This window comes from Hypanus sabinus, unplaced genomic scaffold (assembly GCF_030144855.1).
Source record: "Hypanus sabinus isolate sHypSab1 unplaced genomic scaffold, sHypSab1.hap1 scaffold_1494, whole genome shotgun sequence".
Classification (NCBI taxonomy): Eukaryota; Metazoa; Chordata; class Chondrichthyes; order Myliobatiformes; family Dasyatidae; genus Hypanus; species Hypanus sabinus.
In genome coordinates this window covers 22,774-46,555 of record NW_026779569.1, presented here as the reverse complement: position 1 = coordinate 46,555, position 23,782 = coordinate 22,774, and the positions used below count along the sequence as shown (strand labels likewise).

At 44.7% G+C, this 23,782-nt stretch overlaps 1 protein-coding gene across 1 annotated transcript in view; it reads left to right on the top strand.

Annotated features, from left to right (window-relative positions):
* LOC132387048 (NACHT, LRR and PYD domains-containing protein 3-like) overlaps positions 1–23,782 on the top strand; it is a 61,260-nt gene that overhangs the window by 27,375 nt on the left and 10,103 nt on the right. The window contains exons 2-7 of the mRNA XM_059959423.1: positions 7,308–7,459; positions 11,857–11,948; positions 13,542–13,708; positions 16,434–16,605; positions 16,704–16,769; positions 20,209–21,958. Coding sequence (XP_059815406.1) covers positions 11,939–11,948; positions 13,542–13,708; positions 16,434–16,605; positions 16,704–16,769; positions 20,209–21,958 — 2,165 coding nt within the window. The 5' untranslated portion in view covers positions 7,308–7,459; positions 11,857–11,938. The remainder of the gene's footprint in view (positions 1–7,307; positions 7,460–11,856; positions 11,949–13,541; positions 13,709–16,433; positions 16,606–16,703; positions 16,770–20,208; positions 21,959–23,782) is intronic.

Sequence of the window (23,782 nt, the reverse complement as noted above, 5' to 3'; positions counted from 1 at the left end):
AAGGACCAGACTGGAACGCACAAGCGACTATGTACAATCTCAAATAGACAGGCAGGCTCGTCTCCCCTCTCCATACGTATTCGATAACTTCCCCAGCTACGAGGAACCTCAGAGAGTCACGATTGCATCACATCCATACGAGGAAGGAAATTTACCCTCACGGCTCCGTGATGAAGTCAAGAATGAAAGAACCGACAACGCTCCTTCACCCCCACAACAGGACGGCGGGGAGGGAGAGGTTCACTCCAGGACAACAATTGTCAGCTCGAACTGTACAGAAGTTTGCGGTCAAACTCAGTCAAGCCGTTCTTGTTCCGAGATCTGCCTCACTGAGGTGTACCCTAAAGAAGCACAACGAGACATTACCAAGCGTAAAGTAACCGACGAGACGCTAGGTCAGTCAGTTTTCGTTCAAACTGAGGACGGAAACAAACTTGCACAATCAGCTCAAGATACCATTTCTTTAAAACCCAAAGACACCAAGGTCTTCAGAGATGAAGCAAATAATGGGGTTGCCCCATTGCCTATCAGAGAACCATGCCAGCGCTCACCAGATAACAAAGAGCAGGCAGTCAAACGGTTCACGTCCTTACGGAAAACCCGGAAAAGGAAACCTGAGATGCAGCAACGCACCCGATTGGCCCACGAGGTACTGTGCACCCTAATGGCAGAGGTCACAGCCATTATAAACGCACAATCATTCCTACCTGTGTCTTCTGACCCAGAAAACCCCTTTATACTTTCGCCATCAACGCTCCTTACGCAGAAGGCAGGAGCACCTCCTCCACCAGGAGACTTCTCAGACAAGGATTTGTACACAAAGCAATGGAGACAAGTCCAGGCTCTGGCAAATCAGTTCTGGCCTCGCTGGAGACAAAAATATCTACCTTTGTTGCAACAGAGACAAAAGTGGACAGAACCCCGAAGGAATCTTCAAGTTGAAGACTTAGTCCTGCTCAGGGACAAGCAAGTCGCTCGCAACAGCTGGCCAACGGCCAGAATCACTGCTACATTCCCTAGCGGGGATGGACATGTCAGGAAGATCGAATTGAAGACTACCGACCAAGGCGATGTGAAAATTTACCAAGGGCCGGTTACAGAAGTTATTCTACTTCTACCCAATGACTGATTAAGAGACTAAGTTTCGTACTCTGCTCATTGTGACCTTACGAAGGTCAAGCGGGGAGTGTGCTGTCTTTACGACAGTTATTTAGTTTATAATATTTTCGCTTAGTAATTCATTCAATAGTATTTTCTAGTTAGAATTAGAAGTGTTTAAAGTGTATTCATTGCATGTAAAATATATCGGCATGCGATGACGTCACATCCGGTTTCGCCGCGTCTTGTGGGAAAACACCGGTTTGAAATTAGCGCGAGGGTGGGGGCTTTCCACGAGGCTCACCTGAGCAGAAGCAGTTTTGCAGGCATGAGAAATCACAGTGAGAGCAACGCTGTAAGTTAATAGATAATCGATATATTGAACTAAGATGTTAATGCTGATCCTGTTAGAGGTAACGACGGTAGATAATGTTTATGCTTTCGTTAGTTAAAGAGTCGCGGATAGTTTGCATGGAAGTGTATTTAAAGTAGTCAATGGAGCAGGTAAACTCTCCCTGTATACTGCACCTTAGTGTAATGTAGTTATAGTCACCTTTGCAAGTATTTACACTTGAAATGTGATATTAAGGAAGGAACAAATACTGTATCAATCTTGTATTGTTTTATCAACAGTTTTCACCATATGTTAATGTGAAGAGTGAACAGTAAATGGTTAATCTTACTGCGATCTGGTTCTTATTAACTGTGGTTTATCCGGACGTTAAATTCGGCGTTTCGTTACACCCGAAGGAGAACGTGACAGTGATATTAAGGAAGGAACAAATACTGTATCAATCTTGTATTGTTTTATCAACAGTTTTCACCATATGTTAATGTGAAGAGTGAACAGTAAATGGTTAATCTTACTGCGATCTGGTTCTTATTAACTGTGGTTTATCCGGACGTTAAATTCGGCGTTTCGTTACACCCGAAGGAGAACGTGACAGTGAAAAAGCGGCATTATCAGGTGTTTCAAGTGCTGCAATGTCAGCTCAATCCAGCATCAAGTCGACGCCGCCCAGCGACAAGGGCAGTAAACCGACATCAAGTAAGCCCACCCGGGCGTTATCAGGTGTTCCAAGTGCTGCAATGTCAGCTCGATCCGGGATCAAGTCGATGGCGCCCAGCGACAAGGGCAGTAGAACGACATCAAGTAAGTCCGCACAGGCAAGAGCCAAGGCAGAAGCCGCCAAGGTGCGACTGCATTACGCCAGACAAGAAGCAGTTTTGAAAATGAAACTGGCCACCAGAGAAGCCGAAATCCAGAAAGAAGAGGCTGCCAGAGAAGCCGAAATCCAGAAAGAAAGGGCCGCCAGACAAAGAGAAGAGGCTGCCAGAGAAGCCGAAATCCAGAAAGAAAGGGCCGCCAGAGAAGCCGAAATCCAGAAAGAAAGGGCCGCCCGAGAAGCCGAAATCCAGTTGGAAATGGCAAAAATATCGACAGAGTTGCAAGTGCTGCAGCTAGAAAGAGAAGAAGCTGCTGCCATGGCGGAAGCAAAGTACATAGAAGAAGCTGAAGGGTCGCGTGATCTGACCGCAGCAAGATCTACTTTAGAAAGGACCAGACTGGAACGCACAAGCGACTATGTACAATCTCAAATAGACAGGCAGGCTCGTCTCCCCTCTCCATACGTATTCGATAACTTCCCCAGCTACGAGGAACCTCAGAGAGTCACGATTGCATCACATCCATACGAGGAAGGAAATTTACCCTCACGGCTCCGTGATGAAGTCAAGAATGAAAGAACCGACAACGCTCCTTCACCCCCACAACAGGACGGCGGGGAGGGAGAGGTTCACTCCAGGACAACAATTGTCAGCTCGAACTGTACAGAAGTTTGCGGTCAAACTCAGTCAAGCCGTTCTTGTTCCGAGATCTGCCTCACTGAGGTGTACCCTAAAGAAGCACAACGAGACATTACCAAGCGTAAAGTAACCGACGAGACGCTAGGTCAGTCAGTTTTCGTTCAAACCGAGGACGGAAACAAACTTGCACAATCAGCTCAAGATACCATTTCTTTAAAACCCAAAGACACCAAGGTCTTCAGAGATGAAGCAAATAATGGGGTTGCCCCATTGCCTATCAGAGAACCATGCCAGCGCTCACCAGATAACAAAGAGCAGGCAGTCAAACGGTTCACGTCCTTACGGAAAACCCGGAAAAGGAAACCTGAGATGCAGCAACGCACCCGATTGGCCCACGAGGTACTGTGCACCCTAATGGCAGAGGTCACAGCCATTATAAACGCACAATCATTCCTACCTGTGTCTTCTGACCCAGAAAACCCCTTTATACTTTCGCCATCAACGCTCCTTACGCAGAAGGCAGGAGCACCTCCTCCACCAGGAGACTTCTCAGACAAGGATTTGTACACAAAGCAATGGAGACAAGTCCAGGCTCTGGCAAATCAGTTCTGGCCTCGCTGGAGACAAAAATATCTACCTTTGTTGCAACAGAGACAAAAGTGGACAGAACCCCGAAGGAATCTTCAAGTTGAAGACTTAGTCCTGCTCAGGGACAAGCAAGTCGCTCGCAACAGCTGGCCAACGGCCAGAATCACTGCTACATTCCCTAGCGGGGATGGACATGTCAGGAAGATCGAATTGAAGACTACCGACCAAGGCGATGTGAAAATTTACCAAGGGCCGGTTACAGAAGTTATTCTACTTCTACCCAATGACTGATTAAGAGACTAAGTTTCGTACTCTGCTCATTGTGACCTTACGAAGGTCAAGCGGGGAGTGTGCTGTCTTTACGACAGTTATTTAGTTTATAATATTTTCGCTTAGTAATTCATTCAATAGTATTTTCTAGTTAGAATTAGAAGTGTTTAAAGTGTATTCATTGCATGTAAAATATATCGGCATGCGATGACGTCACATCCGGTTTCGCCGCGTCTTGTGGGAAAACACCGGTTTGAAATTAGCGCGAGGGTGGGGGCTTTCCACGAGGCTCACCTGAGCAGAAGCAGTTTTGCAGGCATGAGAAATCACAGTGAGAGCAACGCTGTAAGTTAATAGATAATCGATATATTGAACTAAGATGTTAATGCTGATCCTGTTAGAGGTAACGACGGTAGATAATGTTTATGCTTTCGTTAGTTAAAGAGTCGCGGATAGTTTGCATGGAAGTGTATTTAAAGTAGTCAATGGAGCAGGTAAACTCTCCCTGTATACTGCACCTTAGTGTAATGTAGTTATAGTCACCTTTGCAAGTATTTACACTTGAAATGTGATATTAAGGAAGGAACAAATACTGTATCAATCTTGTATTGTTTTATCAACAGTTTTCACCATATGTTAATGTGAAGAGTGAACAGTAAATGGTTAATCTTACTGCGATCTGGTTTGCATTGGCTGTGGTTTATCCGGACGTTAAATTCGGCGTTTCGTTACACCCGAAGGAGAACGTGACAGGGACTACCAACAGATTTAATTGATGCACTTCGAGGCAAGGTTAAACCAGCCACGGAATTTTAGCTTCCATATTACAAAATAGCTGACAGCTCCGTATTCATCTTTGTCATAATGAAACAGAGCATGCGAGGTTGAGTTCCTTATTTCCAATTTTCAGTTAGTTCTGCTTCCTTCATCACCAGGGTAACAGACCACCAGAGCTCCAAGGAGAGTTGAACATTTGGGCTTTATTGAGATTGTACCTGGAATATGGTGTAAAACCCAGCTCCCCATACACACACGGGTTATACAAACCAAATAACAAACTGCCGGAGGAACTCAGTGGGTCGGGCAGCATCTGTGGAGGAAAATGGGCCGTCAACGTTTTGGTCCGAGACCCTCCCTCTGGGCTAAGAGTGGACTGGAAATAGTCAGAGAAAAGAGGTGAGGGGTGGCGATGGGGCAAGAGCTGGGGAGTGAGAGGTGGATACAAATAACGGGGGAGGTGAGAGTTGGAAAGAGTATCGGGGGGTGGGAAGTGAGTGGTTTTGTCAATACGTGACTGCAGAAGATGGAAATTAATTATATAGAGGATTAACAAAGTGCTTGGAGAGTATTTGTTTTAGAGATTCACCAGCCTGTTTCCTGGATGGAAACAGAGATCAACAGATATGTGGCGACCGAAGAAATCGAGGAGGAACATATTGCTGAGATTGGAGAGCAGCCGTAATCATGTTGATTGTGTGAGAAACAGCACCTCCTGGTGTTTCTCACATGATGTTTCAGTGTTCCTGTCCAGTAAGTCTCCAGAGGAATGTGAATAGATATTAGTGTTTATAAATATAGAAGTGGTTTGAATGAAACTTGCACAATTCCTGCTTTGGTCTGAATTGTGTGTCAGACAGGAATGAGATATGAACACATAACTCTGACACTGGGCGATGGCGTGTGTGGAGCTAGAGGGACGGGGAAGATACACAGGGAAGCTTTAAATGTAGTTGGTGTAAATATGAAATAATATGAAAAATGTGTCAGGCAGCTTGTGAGGGGCGAGGAGCTGAGTCACCAGATCAGGTGGTAGACCCCCCCCCCCCACATCATGCGTTCCAGCTTGTCACTCCCATTTCAAATGCAGATCTGCAGCATCTGCCGGTTTTTCCTTCAGAGGCCCCGCCCCGCTCTGATGACTATCACTTTGCAGATACTCCAGTCTCCAGATGAGCGGTGGCTTTCTTTCCGTTCGTGTTGAAACGGTTTGCCGGCGGGGAGCCGCGGGACGGACAGCTGTCTGCGGCAAATAGACCAAGTTTCCATCTCTCAGTCCGGAGAGGAAAACGCGAACGACAATTTTTCATCGGTGAGGGGACAGACCTGATGTTGGGCAGTGAGTCACGTTAATTTCCCCGAACTGGTGGCCTTGTCCCACTTCCTAGATACATCCAGCCAGGGTTGCTCAGTATTGTGGAAATATTACACCGAATCACCTCAGATGAACCGTTGGTCTGGCTCCAGCAGGGGTTGAGGTGGTGATGCCAGAACTCAATGCATCCGTTCAGTTGCACCTCCAGAACCTGTTTCCAGCCACCCCAGTGATATATATCTCTGATTACACCACCCTGAGTGAGATGTGGGAAAGGTGTGCATGGATCTCTGTGTGATCTGTGACCCTGTGAGGTTGGAGCCTGGGATACCACACGTTTTGACCCAGGTAAAATAGATGTGGGGATGAAGTTGCCCCGGTTTATGAGATGTTGAACGAGTATTTCTGTTCTGTGCTCAGACGTTTGGTTCTAGTGTTCCTTGGGAAGCAAAACAGAGAATGAGTTTCCATTCCGTCATTCACAGGAAAAAGTTTTTAAATACGCTCTTTTGTGGTTCCATCAGTAGAAATGGAGCCGGGGCTTCATTGTCCCATCCATGTTTGGAAATTTCGCCTCACTGTCTATCGGCCAGTGGGAGTCGAACAGAAACTCAAGACGCTGAAGATGGAACAGAACATGGAACAGTACATCACAGGAACAGGCCCTTCGGCCACAATGGTGTGCTACACCAGCTGAAGAGTAAATCAACCCCCTCCCTCAAAATCTAGGATTGGTGGGGGGGTGGGGTTGAAATTAGGGCGGGGGTGATTATTTACCAACTGAATTACAACAAGCCCGGATACATTGGGAATGGAGAGTATGTCTGGATTAGACGGAGAGTCTGGGATCTGAGAGTGCCACCTCAGAATAAAGAAGCTTCACTTTAAAACTGAGATGAGAGACATTACTTCAGCCAAAGGTTGTTTGATCTGTGGAATTTGAAAATGTGATGGAGGCGATCGCTGGTTATATTCATGTTCTGGCTTGCTAAATAGGTTGAGAATTATAGCAGGAAGCAAGAATACGGTGTTGGAAAGTAATCCTCCATGATTGATTATGGAACAGACTAGAATGACTTTATCAGATAATTCTCCTGTTATATATTATGACTTGTATCTTATATCATGACTGAATGATGACTTCCTTGTATTCCATCACAAATTAGAGAAAACCTTCAGATGCTGGAAATCCAAGCAACACCCACAAAATGCTGGAGGAACTAAGCAGCTGGAAGAGAGGAACATTGACATCCAGATGCTGACTGGCTTGCTGAGTTCCTCCAGCATTTTGTCTGTGTTCCTTTGTACCCCATGTCAGGCTTTGTAAAGTCTGAGGGACAGTTACAGATTTCTTCACTCGGATCATGACATATGCGTTCAAAATTGAAATTTCAGGTTAATGCTTTGTTCTCGTTTGTTTTAGTAACATACTTCATTCCTTCTTTCATTGAAGTTAGACCTGCGGTGAGAAGTTTATTGGAAGAAACGCCCACAACTGAAAACGAGGGAACAGCAACAAGTGAACCAGCCCGAGGACTGAGATCATCAATTCAACAGAACTATTCTGACTCGGAGTTTCCATTGACTCAGTCAGGAGAAAGTTTGGTGAGTCTCACTTAACCAAACACTTCCTTTAGACATAACATTTCTGTACCAAGGAAGATAGGAAATAGCTGGAGTGAGACTGAATACACCGAGAAATAGCAGTTATGCCAGTTGCAATAATCACAGATCTGCTAATGAGCTGTCAGCATCAGCTCTGTGAAGCCACACACATACCCTCATATCGTTTGCTCATTTAAACTTGTCACTCCTCATGTTTCCTTGCTTGTCTGTGTTACGTCATAATAATCTCAACATGCTTTGAGAATTTTCTCCCTTTATAAGATGCCGCAGTCGTTTCCTGCTGTAGTGATTGCGGAACTGTGGAATTACCATGAACTGCAGCAACATGTCGTTGACTCCTCTGTCTATTGCAAGCTGCAATGATATACTTGCCCTCGAGTATATCGCCTTGCAAGCCTCTGTTAAGAGCAAACCCTCTGGAAGTCAGATGTCCTGGCACCGCATTTCATTCAGTCTGAACTAGCAAATGTCAACCAATAATTTACATATACTTAAATTAATCAAACACTTTTCTGCTAATAAGTTCTCAGAACCTATGAATCTGTGATTAAGCAGAAATAGGTTTTATAATTAAGTTATGTTCCCATTTAATCCTGAATCAAAGCCATGGGTTATACCTGTACTTGAGTTGAACGAATGTACTTGCAGCCAGGACTACTAGAGCTGCCGGAGTCGGTTTAAACTCAGTAAGGGAAGCAGCGTGTTGGATCAGATGATGGAGGAGTTGATATAAAGGTAGATGCAATGTTCAGAGAGACTGTGGAAAGATTGGCTGTGGAGAGGGCATCGCAGCAACAGTTTCCCCTCCACCCCCCACTCACCCTCTCACCCTCCTATTCTTTTGCCAGTATTGATCGCGGGAGTTAGGAACTCTTTCTACTCACTGCCCAGAGAAATTAAAGCCTTTGATTTCATTCAAAGCTCTGTTTGTCTATAAAGAGTGGCTTTGAAGTATTATCGAAATGAACATGGGAGAATGCGTAACGAAAGTTTAAATCAGATCAGCAGCATGTTCGGTAGGCCGAGTGGTCTACTTATGCACTTGGTGTGTTGATTAGAAAAATTCTGACAGTTTAATTAGTGTAAGCCAATATAAGTTCAAGTGAAAAGAAACCATACATTGATTAAGTATATACATCAAGATTTGTGTGTTAATGTTGTATCCCAGCAGGTTGCAGATCGACCATGACACAATCGGTGAGCTGGTCCGCACGGTACGGGACCGAGGGACGCGCTCCCCGTTCCCTGTTACTGACTCTACAGTCTCCCCATCTACCGCGCGCCCTCTCGCGGAGCTTCGTCAGTTTCGGCTGATGTTGAGACGATTTCAGCATGCTGCGCGTGCCCGGTATCTCTCGTGAAGCGACGTGACATTTACTTGTCTCTCATTGGTGACACCAAATACCAATTTAGTATACCAACCAATGGGGATATGGGTTTCGTCATTAAGGGGTTTCCTTAACAAGGAGTTGACGGAGCTGTAAGGGCGACGGATTGAAATGGGAGTTCAGGGGGTTTATCTCCTCAGTATGAGCAAGGATTGAGAAGACTTTAGTGGACACCGATAAAGTGTTGCCTGCAAGTGCGGAGTCGGGGTGATTTTGACAGCAAGTCACGATCTTACTATCTGACACGGTGGGCTGGAGGGACCCGGTGGCTGCCTTTTGTTTGAGGTGTCTGGGTTTAAACGGCGGAGTAAACAGACCCACCTCGGGCCAGCAGGCTGTCACAGTGGGTGTTGTGTGGTCAGATGCTTGGAGTATGGTTGCTCCCTGTCTGCATTAGGGACAAAATGCAACAAGTCTGTTATTGACTGAAAACTTCTATATCCATTCTTTTTTTTGTTTATGATACAATCATTGTCCAATTTATGTTCAAGTTTAATAGTAATTCAAAACATACATGAAAACACATGAACACAGCCAAATACAACCGCGTTAATGCACACAAAGCCTCCTTGCTGGAAACTGCCTCTCTAAGATACCCCAAGGGCATAGGCATTTTCTGATTAATATTATCTATCCATTGTAGCCTCAGTCATCCTCTCCTTCTTTTGCCTTCTGTTTCCCCGAACATGAGAGTCTTCTCTAAGGAATCCTGTCCCCTCATGATGTGGTCAAAATAGCTGAGCTTTTCAAGCTTCCTAGTGAGCAGTCTGGCGTATTTCTCCAAGTATTGACTTGTTGGATCTTCTTGCTGTCCAGCGAACATTTTCCCCCAACATCCAAGTTCAGAAGCGTCGATTATTTTGTATTCAGCCTTACTAATTGTCCAGCTCTCACAGCCTTACATCACAACTGGAAATACTATATACTTGACTCTACGGTCCTTCGCAGACAATGTTATGTCTCTGCACTTCAGTATTTTATCTAAATTTGCCATTGCTACCCTCCCCAGAAGTAAGCGCCGTTTAATACGCTGCATTCACCATCATTTTCAATCTTTCTTTATTGATTAAATAATTTATATGAATAGATACGAATCAGAGGTGATGTTATATCAAATACATAATAGAATAAACGTACAAACAAAGAAAATTATATACACTGTCAAAATCATGTGTAATATAATATTAGGCTATTATATATAAACAGAGAACCACAACTCCTCTTGACAATTCATACAAAAAAAGACTGGAAATGTTCTATTTATAGGAGAGTAAAAAACACTAAACAAACTAAAAACTAAAACAATAAAAAGGGGGGAACTGGGTAGTCCACTTGAGGACAAGATTACAAAAAAAGAAGAAAGCGTCTTTCTAGTCAAATCTGAAACTTCACGGAGGGAGAAAGAAAAGAAAGAAAAAAACTATAAAAAAATTAAAAAAGATAAGAAATTAGATCTTCTGAAAATATTGAATGAAAGGTGGCCAGGTTGGTTCAAATTTGAAAGATGTATCGAACGTCCGACTTCTAATTTTCTCCAGGTTTAAACAAAACATAATGGAGGAGAGCCAGAAAAAAGCAGTAGGTGGATTAGGATCCTTCCAATGCAACAAAATAGCTCTCCTACCCAATAAATTTGAAAAGGCTTTCACCGTTACCATCTATAGAAATCTTTGAACCAGGGACGAAAAAATCCGTCTCTGCTTCCACTTCCTTTCCATTTATTACCACAGAGTTAATAGGACTGGCTGGTCTTCTTAATATTGAGCAAGAAGCCAGCTTTCAACTTTCTTCTTTCACTTTCATTAGAAGCTTCTTCAGATCCTCCTCACTTTCAGCCATTAGAATAGTATCACCTGCATATCTGAGGTTGTTAATATTCTGTCTGGAAATTTTCACTGCAACATTTTGAGTCGCCTGGACCAGCATTCCTCATATGTTCAGCATATAGATTAAATAAGCTGGGTGACAGTATGCAGACTGGTCATACTCCTTTCCAAATCTTGAACCAGTTTGTTGTTCTGTGTCTGGCAACTGTTGCTTCTTGATCTTTGTACAAATTTCTCATAAGGCAGAACAGATGTCCAGGTATTCCCATTTCTTTAAGTATTTGTCATATAATATTATGGACCGCACTGCTGAAGGATTTAGAGTAGTCAATAAAACATAGATAAATACTTTTCTGAAATTCTCGCGATTTCTCCATTATCCAGCGTAGGTTAGCAATTTGGTCTCTGGTGCCTCTGCCTCTTCTAAAAGCAGCTTCTATCTGGTAGTTCGTGTTCCATATATCGCTAGGGTCTTGCTTGCATAATCTTTAGCTTTACCTTTCTAGCACGTGAATACTTGACATTTCCGTTCTTGGGTACTGGGATAAAAACGGATCTTAATCCAGCCTAAAAGTCATTGTTGTTTATATTTTCCCAGGTCTGCTAGAAAATTGCATGCAACACTTTTACAGCATCACCTTTTAGAATTTTTAACAATTTTACTGGAATCCTGTCACATCCTGCAGCCTTATTATTGGCAATGTTTTCTATCACCCATTCGACTTCACTTTCCAGAATGTCTGGCTCCAGATCGATGAGGAAGTCATTGCAGATGTCTTCGCTGTTGGATCTTTCTACAATTCTTCTGTGTGTTCCTGCCAACTCCCTTTGATGTCCTTTGCTTCTGTAAGGTCCTTCCCTTCTTTGTCTTTTCCTATGCTCATTTTACATGAAATGTTCCTTTGATGTCTCTAATCTTCTGCAACAGATCTCTTCTTTTTTCCAATTCTGTTGGCTTCTTCAGCTTCCGTGCATCGCTCCTTTAAGAAAGTTTCCTTATATTTCCTTGCTATCTTCCTGAAATTTGTGTTCAGTTGGAGGTCTTTGCTCCAATCTCCATTTGCTCCCTGGAATGTAGGAGAGTGAGCAGTGACGTTACAAAAGTGTTTTAAATTTGAAGGACAGAGTAACTGACTCATACTTTTTTATTTGTGTAATTCAGGTCATTGCCAGCAGGTGGGGCTTTCTTCCACCCGGACGTCGGACAAGCAGACGATAATCAACCAACGTCAGTCAGAGTCAGAATGGACACAGGTATGTTCATTGGGCTCTTTCTCATTAAATCTGTCATCGTGGTACACGTGTAATCAAATCATCAATTGTTCAGAGGGATAAACTTGGGCGATATAGGAGCAGAGGAAAAGTACCAACAAAAGGAGTCATTGATCCAACTGGTAAAGTGTCCATGAGCACTGGAACAATTCACTAGCTCCAGCGCTGGGACCTAACGAGGGGAATGATCGAATCGTTCCCCTCACCACACAGATCTTCACCTGAGTGAAAGGAGAAGGAACCCCTAAATAAGGTGGCTGTGGGTAACACTCAGACAGGAATACAACAGCGGGCAATGTAACAGTCGAGGGAACAGATAGAATTTCTGTCAGCATTCGGTACGCCCTGATGTGGGAAATGCCTCCGACAGCCAGTGAGAGAAACAGAAGGTGTTTTCTGTTTGGAAGGGCAATGTAGAATTCTCCCCAGATTAACGGGTTGTTGCACAATGGAGGTGAGGGGAGTTCCCGGTGTTTGTTTTCTGTGGCCGAGTTAAAGGACGTTATATTGAGGGAGGACGGGCTGGGTGCAGGAGACAGTGAACAAGAGAAATTGTACACAGGGAATCCGGGTGGTGGGTGGCAACTGAAGCAATGAAATATCTTTGGCGAATAGGATTAAAGTAAAACAAAATAATAAGTGGAGAGGGCATCGTACAAAATGCTGGAGGAACTCAGCAGGTCAGGAAGCACCTATAGTGAAAAAGAATAACCTTCAACGTTTCGGGCTGAGGATCTGTAAGTTGATTTCAAAGTCGTCTTGGGTACATAAAATGGAGTCAGCACCAGAGGAGCGTTGTTCTGGCTGAAGGTCTGTAACCAGCAGTGTCCGCAAGAATCACTGTTTCGGCATGTGTCGTGTGTGTGAATCAAATAGGTTAATCATATGATATACTGGGTGGACTTATTCGTTGATTTACAGAGTTGGAGGAGTTGAATAAATTTGGGACTGTTGTCAAAGTGTTCGGCATCCAGTTAGAAATAGGAACAGAGAGTCACCAACTACAGATAATTCAGGCAAATGTGAGAAGTTGCATATTGAGAGGTCAAATTCGCGAGCAATGTGCACGGTGAATGTTGGGACTGATAATAAGATTGATGTACAGTCGCGTCTTGTGATGGATGTGCATAGCTCCCTGAAGGTGGCAACACAATTGATAGTGTGCTTACGATGAGTTGAGGTACTTGTTAAAGTTAGACTGTAACTGGATACGCGTTGGTTAAGAGACAATTTCAGTATTGTTCAGAAAACGAGAATGATGTGCATGGTCTGTACAGGGTTCAGACAAGTTTCACCACAAAAACCTGAGGTAACAGGTTTAAGTTTAGATGGTAAAGTTTAAAGGGGATTTAGGATGCATGTTTTCCACAGAGAGTGATAGGTGTCTGGAATGAGCTGCCGAGGGATGGACTGGACACAGATATTCTGCAGCGTTTGAGAGGCGTTTGAACTCATGAGTAGGCTGGGAACGGAAGGACATTGACCGTGTTCCTGAAGATGGGATTGGTTTAAATTGGCATTGTGCCCGCATACGCGTGGTACATCTACTATTTTATGTTCTATGACCAACTACAGATCTGAACTCCACCATCTCCGTCTTCCTGTCAAATTGTGACGATCACCAACTGTTCCAGCTGACGAGATTCTATATGGAGCGACTAGAGCAGGCGATTGAGGAGGATGTGGAGGGAGTCAGCTTCATGTTAACTCAAGATCATCATTTCAATGAGCGAGAGTATCACGTAAGTGGTTGGAATATAGGCTGAGCGTAGATTCTACTGAATCAATCACAGACCGACGGAACCGGTGTAACGGCACCTCTGGGCAACGAAAATCCTGTAATGCTTGTGGTGAACATCAAGAAAAGAGTTTTCACCGGGGGAAACCCTGAACCTTTATTAGCCAATACAAGCTTCTCTCCAGTTTTCTGATCACATTCATTTATAGACAGAGTAGGATACAGGCAATGATTGACTGGTGAATTTAGTGATGTGACAATTGACGGACATTGCAAGTGGACAGAGAACCACTCTACACCACTCTCTCTGACATCAGACAATGTTCCCAATGTTCAGCCTTAGTGGCCATTCATCAATGTGTTCTTCTGATGACCCACGGGTTTCCCACAAATCAAATACAGAGTGACTTATTTCTCAGCTCATTCTCAGTCTACCTTCAACCCCATTTTCAACTCAGGCAACACTGACTATCATCTCTCATTTGAACTGCTGACTCTTATTTTGATCAATATCCCAACACGCCTCATGGTTCTGTTACCTTCTGTTCCTTGTGACTTCCAAATTGAGTTTGTAATTACCACAGCATATACTGTTAACATGGGAAGTGCAACATGAGTGCCACTGAAAATATTCTAAACATCTACAGCTGACATAGAATTACAAACAAACAGCTTTCCAATGGTCCTCGTGCTACTGGAGTGCTTTCACCTATTACCACCTAGAATAAATATTAGTGAAGAGCCAGACACCATACCAAACACGACATTCCACGTGCGGCAGCTGACAATTTCAGTTCAAACTTCTTACTCAACATTACCACCGGTTGGCTTTGGTCTGTCACACATGCACAATAGTCCTGAGTTTGCTGGCTGATCCTCACTGCCAGTTTCCAGCTGTTGGCTGGCACTGGACCCCTCAAGGAGCCTGGCAGTGAAGGGTGAAGCTGCTGCGGTTCGCCAGGGATTACCCTGGCAAAAAATCAACAGTGAACCGGCCATAGTTTCACCTCGTCATAGTCATCAAACCCTACAGTATAGCAACAGGCTCTTCTGCCCAACTAGCCCACACCGACCTATTCCCTGCTTAGTCCCATTGATCTGAACCCGGACTGGAAGCATCCAAAACTCCCCCATTGAATGAACTTATCCAAACTGATCTTAAATAATCAACTCGAATGTACATCGACTAATTAAGATGGCAGCACGTTCCGCGCTCTTCAGCAACCTCTGAGTGAACAAGTTCTCCCTCATATTGCCTTTCACCTGTTATCATTACCCTATGATCTCTAATTTTTGTCCCACACAACCTCAGTAATAAATGCATTTTCGCACTAACTCTCTCTATACCCTTTATAAACGTGTCTGCCTCATTCACATCTCTCATGGTCCTCCTACACTGTATGGTGTAATGTCCTAACCTATTCACACTTTCTCTATATCTTAGATCCTCAAGTCGTGGCAACAATCTGTATTTTATTCTGCATTCGTTCAATCTTATTGACATCCTTCCAGGAGGTAGGTGCACACATTGGTTCAATTTAGCCTCTGAAACATCAACTTAAACATAATATCCCAACTTATGTATTCAATATTTTGATTTATGAAGCCCCATGTCCAAAAAGCTTTACAACGCCATCTACCTTCAAAAACACTTTCAAGAAATTTTGGATCTGTATCACTTTGCAGGATCTCACCACACTTCCTACTCTTGTCATTGGTACCAACGTGGACCAAGACCTGCTCATCCTGCCCTTAAGGAAGTTTCAGAGTCGATACAAGATATCACTGACCTTGGCAAGACACTTTCCAAAAATCCTGTTCTCGTAAATTTTATCTCCAGTCTATTCTACTGACATTGAACTCCCCCTGTCAGTGCAGCTCAGCACTTCTCATCTCTTCCAAGTCACAAAGCCAAATTCAAAGCCAGAGGCATAATCACCGTGGCTTTCCTCTGCAAGGCCATACCCCGAAACAGAAAGCCGTATACCTGTTATTGAGGGGTTTCCTGCAGTGGCTGTCTATCCTTTTCTTACTCATACCCCCGCCTCCCCCGCTGACGTCACCCAGTTCCCTGTGTCCTGTTCCCTCACCCCGCTGACGTCACCCAGTTCCCCGCGTCCTGTTCCCTTACCCCGCTGTCGTCAACCAGTTGCCTGCGTCCTGCGTCCAGCTCCCTCCCTGTAAAGTCTGTCAGTCAACCTCTCAGTCTCCCGAGTGATCCCGGGTTCATCCAGCTCCAGCTCCAGTTCCTCAGCACAGTCTGTAAGAAGCTGCAGCTGGATGAAATTCCCGAAAGTGCAGTTGTCAGGGACATTGGAGTTCTCCCTGTCTTGCCGCACCCAGTAGGAAGAGCATCCCACTATCTTGCCTGGCATTCCCACTGTTATAACCGTGAAAAAAGGACGGAAATATTACACAAGATCTCCCTAAATCCTCCCCCTTTCCTCATTGATCCCTCTCTGACAACAAAGCCTCAATAACCTACTCTATCTCTGGCTCACTCGCACTATGTCTGCTCCTTTTAAACCTTGCCAGATGGGTAAGTACTCTGCAATCTGTGGGATTCAGAAAGTCATGACTGACCACGCTAACTTCTTTTAAAATATCTTTCCTGCGACGAAAACTTCAATGGCTCTCAGTGATCTGTGGTGAGCTGGGTCAGTCCATGTTCAGGGTAGATTTCAACCCATCCCTCCGCTCCTCAATATATTCGCCATTGTTCATTACAGAGCGTGACTGAGCTCGCGGAGAAGGGAAACCGAGCGGGCGCTTCCAAACTCCTCCTGGATCTGGTGATGGAGAGGGGCTCCGGGGCCCGGAAGGTGATGTGGGAATCCTTTGTGAAACTACATCACCACTTACCGAAGCTGAGCAGAATATTGAATGAAATACGGGAACGTGGTACGGTGAACAATACACTGTGTGTTACAGATGTAAATGCTAATGAATTTACAGTATTACACAGAACCGACTTCATGCAGGTTAATCTGTTTGAACAGGTGACGGCCAGTTCGCCTACATGGACACTGAGCGGGGTTTATCTGAAGTGCCCACGCATCTGGAAGGTAAGTGATGGACTGGAAAGCTCAAAGCCTTTATTTCACTCTGAGATTCTGAATACGTCTCTTTATTGGGCTGTTTAGGGACAGGTTTTTGTTGCTGTGGCTGAAGGACACGAAGCAATTTGCATTTGTCACAACACCCGGCACCTTCCCGATCTCGGGATCTGTACCCAGAGGCCTCTATGAGTTTGATTTACAGACAATCCCGTCGGCGTCCGTCCTGTTGCAATTGCTGTACCGACCTCTCCGCCTATCTTTGTATCATCCGCAAACGTTGCCACAAATACATTTATTCCATCATCTAAATAACTGACAAACAATCTGAATAACAGCGGTCTCAATACCGATCCCTGAGTAACACCACCAGTCACTGGCAGCCAATCAGAAAAGGCCCCTTTTTACTGCCACTCGCAGCCTGCTGCCTGTCAGCAATTCCGCTCCACGTGCCAGTATCTTTCCTGTGATGTCATATATTTTTATCTCGTTAAGCAGATTCGTGTGCGGCACCTTATCAAATGCTTTCTGAAAATCCAAGTAAATGGCATCCAATGACTCTCCTTTGTCCAGTCTGCTGCTTATTTCCAACGTGAAATCTAACAGAACCATTGCTAACTTATTTTGTCATTAGTCTCAAAGTACCTCGAAACTTCAACCTTAGTAAGAGACTCCAACTCTTTCCCATCGCTGAGGTTTGGCTAACTGGCCTGTAATTTTTCTTCTTTTGCCTTCCTCCCTTCGTAAAGACTAGAGGGACAATGTCAATCTTCCAGTCCTCCGGGACCATGCCAGAATTAAGTGATTCTTCAAAGATCATGACCAATCCATCCGTCATCCCTTCAGCAACCTCTCTCAGATCTCTGGGATGTAGTCCATCTGGCCCAGGTGACTTTGCACCTTAAGAGCTTTCAGTATGCTGAGAACTTTTTTCTTTTGAAATAGCAATGGTACTCACTCCTACTGCCTGTCACTCGCAGACCACTGCATGTTGCTAGCGTCTTCCACAGTGAGGATATATGCAAAGCACACATTAAGCTATTCTGCCATTTGTTTGTCCACCATTACTATCTCATCGACATCATTTTCCAGTATCAACTCTCACCTCCCTTTTACTCTTTATATTCCTGAAAAAGGTGTTTATTATCCTGATTTATATTACTGGCTTTTCTGCCCTCGTATTTCATCTTTTTTTCCTTCTTATCGCTTTGTTAGTTGTCTTTTGTTGGATTTTACAAGTTATCTATTAATCCAACTTTCCCTCACTTTTGTTATCTTGCATGCCCTTTCCTTGGCTTTTATGCAATCCTTAACTAACTTTGTCACCCATGGTTGCCTGCACGTGACACTTGAGAACTTCTTCCTCCATGGGCAGTATCCATCCTGCAACATGAGACCTATTCCCAGAAGCTTCAGCCATCTCTGCTAGTATCCTTCTCCAATCTACCTGGGAAAGCTTCTCTCTCATGCCTCGGTAATTCGCCTTATTCCATAGCGATACTGATACCATAAGTTATGCTTCTGCCCCTCAAACTGCAGTATGAATTCACTCATATTATGATCACTACCAGTTCTGTGTTCTTTTGAATTAAGCTCCCTTATAAGATCCGAGCTATTACATAACACCCAATCAAAGACAGAAATTTCCTGAGTCGTCTCAAGCACAAGCTGCTCTAAAACGCCCTCTAGTAGGTATTCAATAAATTTCCCTCTCTTGTGATCCAACTCCTGAAGTATTTTAGATTTTCTAATTCCCCGTGCATATTGAATTATGTCATCAACTTGATAACACACCTTTCCCAGCTCCCTTTGCAATCTCAAACCCAGACCTTCACTACTACGTGCAGGCCAATATAAGATTCCCATAAAGCTTTTGTTAAACCCTGTAGTTTCTTATCTCCACCCACAAAGATTCAACATTCTCTAACCCTATGTAACCTCTTTATCAAGATGTGACTCCATCTTGAACCAACACAGCCACACCACCACCGACTATGCCTTCCTGCCTGTTTGTCGACAAGATGTTTATCCTTTAACATTAAGCTTCCAACTATGGTCTTCTTTCAGCCACGACTCAGTGATGCCCACAACAATCTCTAATTGCACCAAGAGTTTATCGACCTTATTCTAAATGCTGCGTGCATTTAAATACAATGCGTTTAGTCCTGCAACTCCACCCTTTTGAATTTTGTCTATGCGGTATAATTTAACATTTTGCTTTGTCTGTATTTGAACCCAGTCATTGGCTTGTCCTTCCTTACATTCATGTTAAACCCATCAACTACTTGTAAAACTGCTGGTTCATCCACACCTTTATCGTCCGAGTTCCAGTCCCCCGGCCATTTTAGGTTAAAATACTCCCAACAGCTCCAGTAAATCTGCCCATAAGAATATTGGTCCTCATCGGATTCACGTGCAAACCGTGCCTTTTGTACAGGTCTTACCTACACCGTAAGTGGTCCCAATTATCCAGAAATCTGAATTCCTGCCAACAAATGCTCTGCCACACATTTCTCTGCCACCTCACTCTATTCCTATTGCCACTGTCGGGTGGCACAGGCAGCAATCCTGAGATCACTACTTTTGAGGTCCTGTTCCTCAGCTTTTTTCCTAACCCCCTGTGTTCTGTTTTCCAGACCTCCTCCCTTTGCTTTTCCTATGTCATTGTTACCAACGTTTGTCACGACTTCTGGCTGCTCAACCTCCCTTCTCAGGATATTGTGGATGCGTCCAGAAACATTTCGGACAATGGCACCTGAGAGGCAAAGTGCCAGCGGTGTCCACAGAATCACCTGCCTGTCCTCTTGTCTTCAGAGTTCCCCATTACCACTCCCATCCTCTTCAGCTTCCAGCTCTTCCGCACATCATCGGGGAATTGCCTGGGTTCATGTACCAGCTCCTCGGAGAATAAGAGACTGTAGACCAGTGCGGGGTGTGTTACACCGTGACTGGCTCAGCCTGGAAAAGGAAACTGAGATTATGTTCCTTTTCTGTGACTCAGTACTGACAGCTTAATCCTAAAGGAGTGTCAAGAACATTGGGTCCATTGTGAGAGAAGTAAAAGTCAGTAGAGCAAGTAAATGCCCCTCCCCATTCTTACCCTCTGCAGGGTTGCACAGTTCAGCAGAAGCTGAGCAGTGAAAGCAGTGAAACCACCCGCTCCACACAACACTCTCCTCTCCAGAATCACGTGTGCACTTGGTCCTCGCTGGAACACCGGGGAATCTGCAAACTACCAATAGAGGGGAGAGTGGAGCCTTTAACAACGAATCTGAATCAGATCAGAAATGTTTCTGGGCCATCGTTCACTTTCAAACAGTGTAATCTCTGATCACCCGATTTCACCGAAACAATGTCTTTCACAAGAATTTTTTTTTTAAAGAAAATATGTTGTATGCTCCATGTACATCAGATCAGGCATTGACAACCTATTTCTGTCCGTCCTAAGATGTTCGAAGGAAACACATGGAGAATCTGCGGACACAGTCTGAAAAACTAAGAGTGAACACGATCCTGATGAGGGAGAAGGTGAAGGTTTTCCAGCTGGTTGATCGATACGCTGAGCTCACGGTCATTTCTACTGTTCGAGATCGGACACTGGTGGAACATGAGCTGCTGGCAAGAGGCAGAGACCACGAGGAATGGAGAGAAAAAGATCTCCGTGGTAAGCTGGAAAAAATCCGGACTGATCAGTTATTCAGGAAGAGTTTTGTTGAGAAATTGAAAAGATCTATCTTTAGAAACAAATCAGGGATGTCCGCAGCAGTGGCCGGAGTCCCAGGGATCGGGAAAACAACAATGGTACAAAAGATTGTTTATGACTGGGCCGCGATGAAGATATACCAACAATTCCAGTTTGTCTTCAGTTTCAAATTCCGGGATTTAAACTCCATTAACTGCAGAATAAACCTGAAGGAACTGATTCTGCATCAGTATCCCTACTTTGGGAATATCCTGGGAGAGGTCTGGAAACACACAGAGGGACTGCTGTTCATATTCGATGGATTGGATGAATTCAAGGACAAAATCAACTTTGTTGATGGTCGGAGAGACACAGAATCACAGTACACAGATCCTGAATTCAAGTGCAAGGTGTCTGATATTGTGTACAGTTTAATCCAGGGCAAGCTGCTCCCAGGGTGTTCAGTGCTGGTGACCACCCGTCCCACTGCGTTACATTTATTGGAAAAGGCAGAGATCAGTATCTGGGCTGAAATCCTGGGATTTGTTGGTGAGGAACGGAAGGAATATTTCATCAGGTATTTTGAAGATCAGACGGTGGCAGAAGCTGTTTTCAAACACGTGGAGGAGAACGAGATCCTGTACACCATGAGCTACAACCCTTCCTACTGCTGGAGCCTCGCTCTGGCACTAGGCCCCTTCTTAACCCAAAGAGTCAGGGACCCACAGCGAGTTCCCAAAACCATCACCCAACTGTACTCCTACTATATTTACAACATCCTGAAAAACCACGGCCGTGAGATTGAGAACCCACGTGATGTGTTACTCAGGGTTGGTCAGATGGCCTTCAGAGGAGTGTCTGAGAAGAAGATTGTGTTTACAGATGGAGATTTGATAAACTACAATCTGCAGCCTTCCCAGTTCCTGTCCGGTTTCCTGATGGAGCTTTTGGAGAGAGAAGATTCTGCCCAGAGCGTGGTGTACACATTCCCACACCTCACCATCCAAGAGTTTGTAGCTGCAGTCGCACAATTCCTGAATCCACATTCCGGGGATATCCTGAAATTTCTCACTGAAGTCCACAGCACGACAGATGGGCGATTTGAGATATTTCTCCGTTTTGTTGCTGGCCTCTCCTCCCCAATGACAGCTCGGGGCCTGGAGGAGTTTCTGGGTCCATTTCCTCATCAAACAACATGCCGGGTGATTGACTGGGTGAAGGTGGAGGTTAAACGGCAGAGTGGAAACACATGGTGTGAAGCTGGTAAAAGGAGCCTCCTGAACACTTTGCACTACCTGTTTGAGTCTCAGAATCGTGGACTGGCTCAGGACGCACTGGGATCTGTGGAAAGACTTTCATTCAGTGGAATGACACTGACTCCGATTGACTGCGCGGTCCTGTCTCATGTAATCGGACTCTGTGATACAATAAAATACCTTGACTTGGAGAGATGCAACATGCAGTGTGAAGGAATCCAGCGGCTGGGACCCAGGCTGCACAAGTGCCAGGAGTTGAGGTAACTTGGTTTCTCTCTCATTCCGAACTGTGAAACTGTCTCATTGTGTTGTTTCAATGTAAAGGAATTTCGGTAAATTTGTAGTAAATCAGATTGTGAAGAATTGTGACAAATGCCCAGGGGATCAGTCAGTAATTCCCCAAGGACGGGAGGGTTCTGTGGTTCCTTGTGAAGCGATGTTGGAGACTTCATCAGATCAGTGAACAACGACCATTGGTTTAATGGTAGTAAATCACAGGAATGGCCGTGTTTCTTGCTGCCTGTGACACGTCCATTGACAATGTTCCTTCTCACTGTTACTGACACCCAGACCGACACTGACTGCAGCAGATGGGTCAGAGATTCATACCCCCTTCCCGGTGAGGGACAAGAGACCATCAGCAGACAGTCCCAGTGAGAAGGAAAGAAATACCATTGTGAGATTGTCCTCCACTGCCCTTCCCCGTGTGTGACTTTGCTCTCTTCCAGATACGCAAAGAGCGAGGGCGCATCTCCTCTGGGCCTCTGTTCAGACCCAACACACTCGTACAAAAAATTTCTGCATCCGCTCGTCTTGTAGGATTATCATTTCCCCTTGGAATCCTCCTGTGGGACCTCTCATCCCAATCCCCCTTCCAGTCTTAGAATCTCGCCCCCATCCCCATTCCTCCTGTGGGCTCTCTATTACTCTTTCCTCATCCTCCTGTGGGATGTCTTTTCCACACAACCCCGCCCCCCAATTCCTGTGGGATCTCCCTTCCTCATCCCCCTTCCTCCTGTGGGATCTCTCTTTCCCATCCCCCTCCCTCCTGTGGGATCTCTCTTCCCCATAGAATCATAAAATCATAGAACACTACAGCACAAAAAACAAGCCATTCAGACCTTCTAGTCTGAACCAAAACCTTATTCCGCTAATCCCATTGACCTGCACCCAGTCCATAACCCTCCAGTCCTCCCCCATCCATGTATCTATCCAATTTCTTCTTAAAACCTAAGAGTGAGTCCACATTTTACTCATCAGATGGCAGCTCGTTCCTCACCCTCACCATTCTCTCAGTGAAGAAGTTCCTCCTAATGTTCCCCTTAAACATTTCTCCTATCAGCCTGAAGCCATGTCTTCTCATATTTATCTCTCCTAATCTATGTGGAAAGAGCCTATTCACATTTACCCTCTCTGCACCCTCATAATTTTGTAAACCTCTATCAAATCTCCCCTCATTCTTCTATGCCCCTAGGAATAAAGTCCTAACTTGTTCAATCATTCCCTGTAACTCAACTCCTGAAGACCTGGCAACATCCTAGTAAATCTTCTCTGCACTTTTTCAAACTTACTGATATCCTTCCTATAGTTAGGTGATCAGAAATGCACACAATATTCCAAATGTGACCTCCCCAATGTCTTATACAACCTCACCATAATATTCCAACTCCTATACTCAGTACTTTGATTTATGAATGCCAGGGTGGCAAACGCCTTTTTTACAACCCTGTCCACCTGTGAAGCCACTTTCAGGGACTTATGTACCTGAACCCCCGGATCCCTCTGTTCCTCCGCACTCTTCAGTGCCCTACCGTTTATCGTGTATGTCGTACCTGGATTTGTCCTTCCAAAATGGAACACCTCACACTTGTCTGCATTAAATTCCATCTGCCATTTTCTGGCCTATTCTTCCAGTTGATCCAAATCCCTCTGCAAGCTTTGAATGCCTTCCTCGCTGTCCACAACGCCTCTATCTTAGTGTCATCCACAAACCGGCTGATCCAATGTATCACATTATCATCTAGATCATTGATGCAGACAACAAACAACGATGATCCCAGCCCAGATCCCTGAGACACACCACT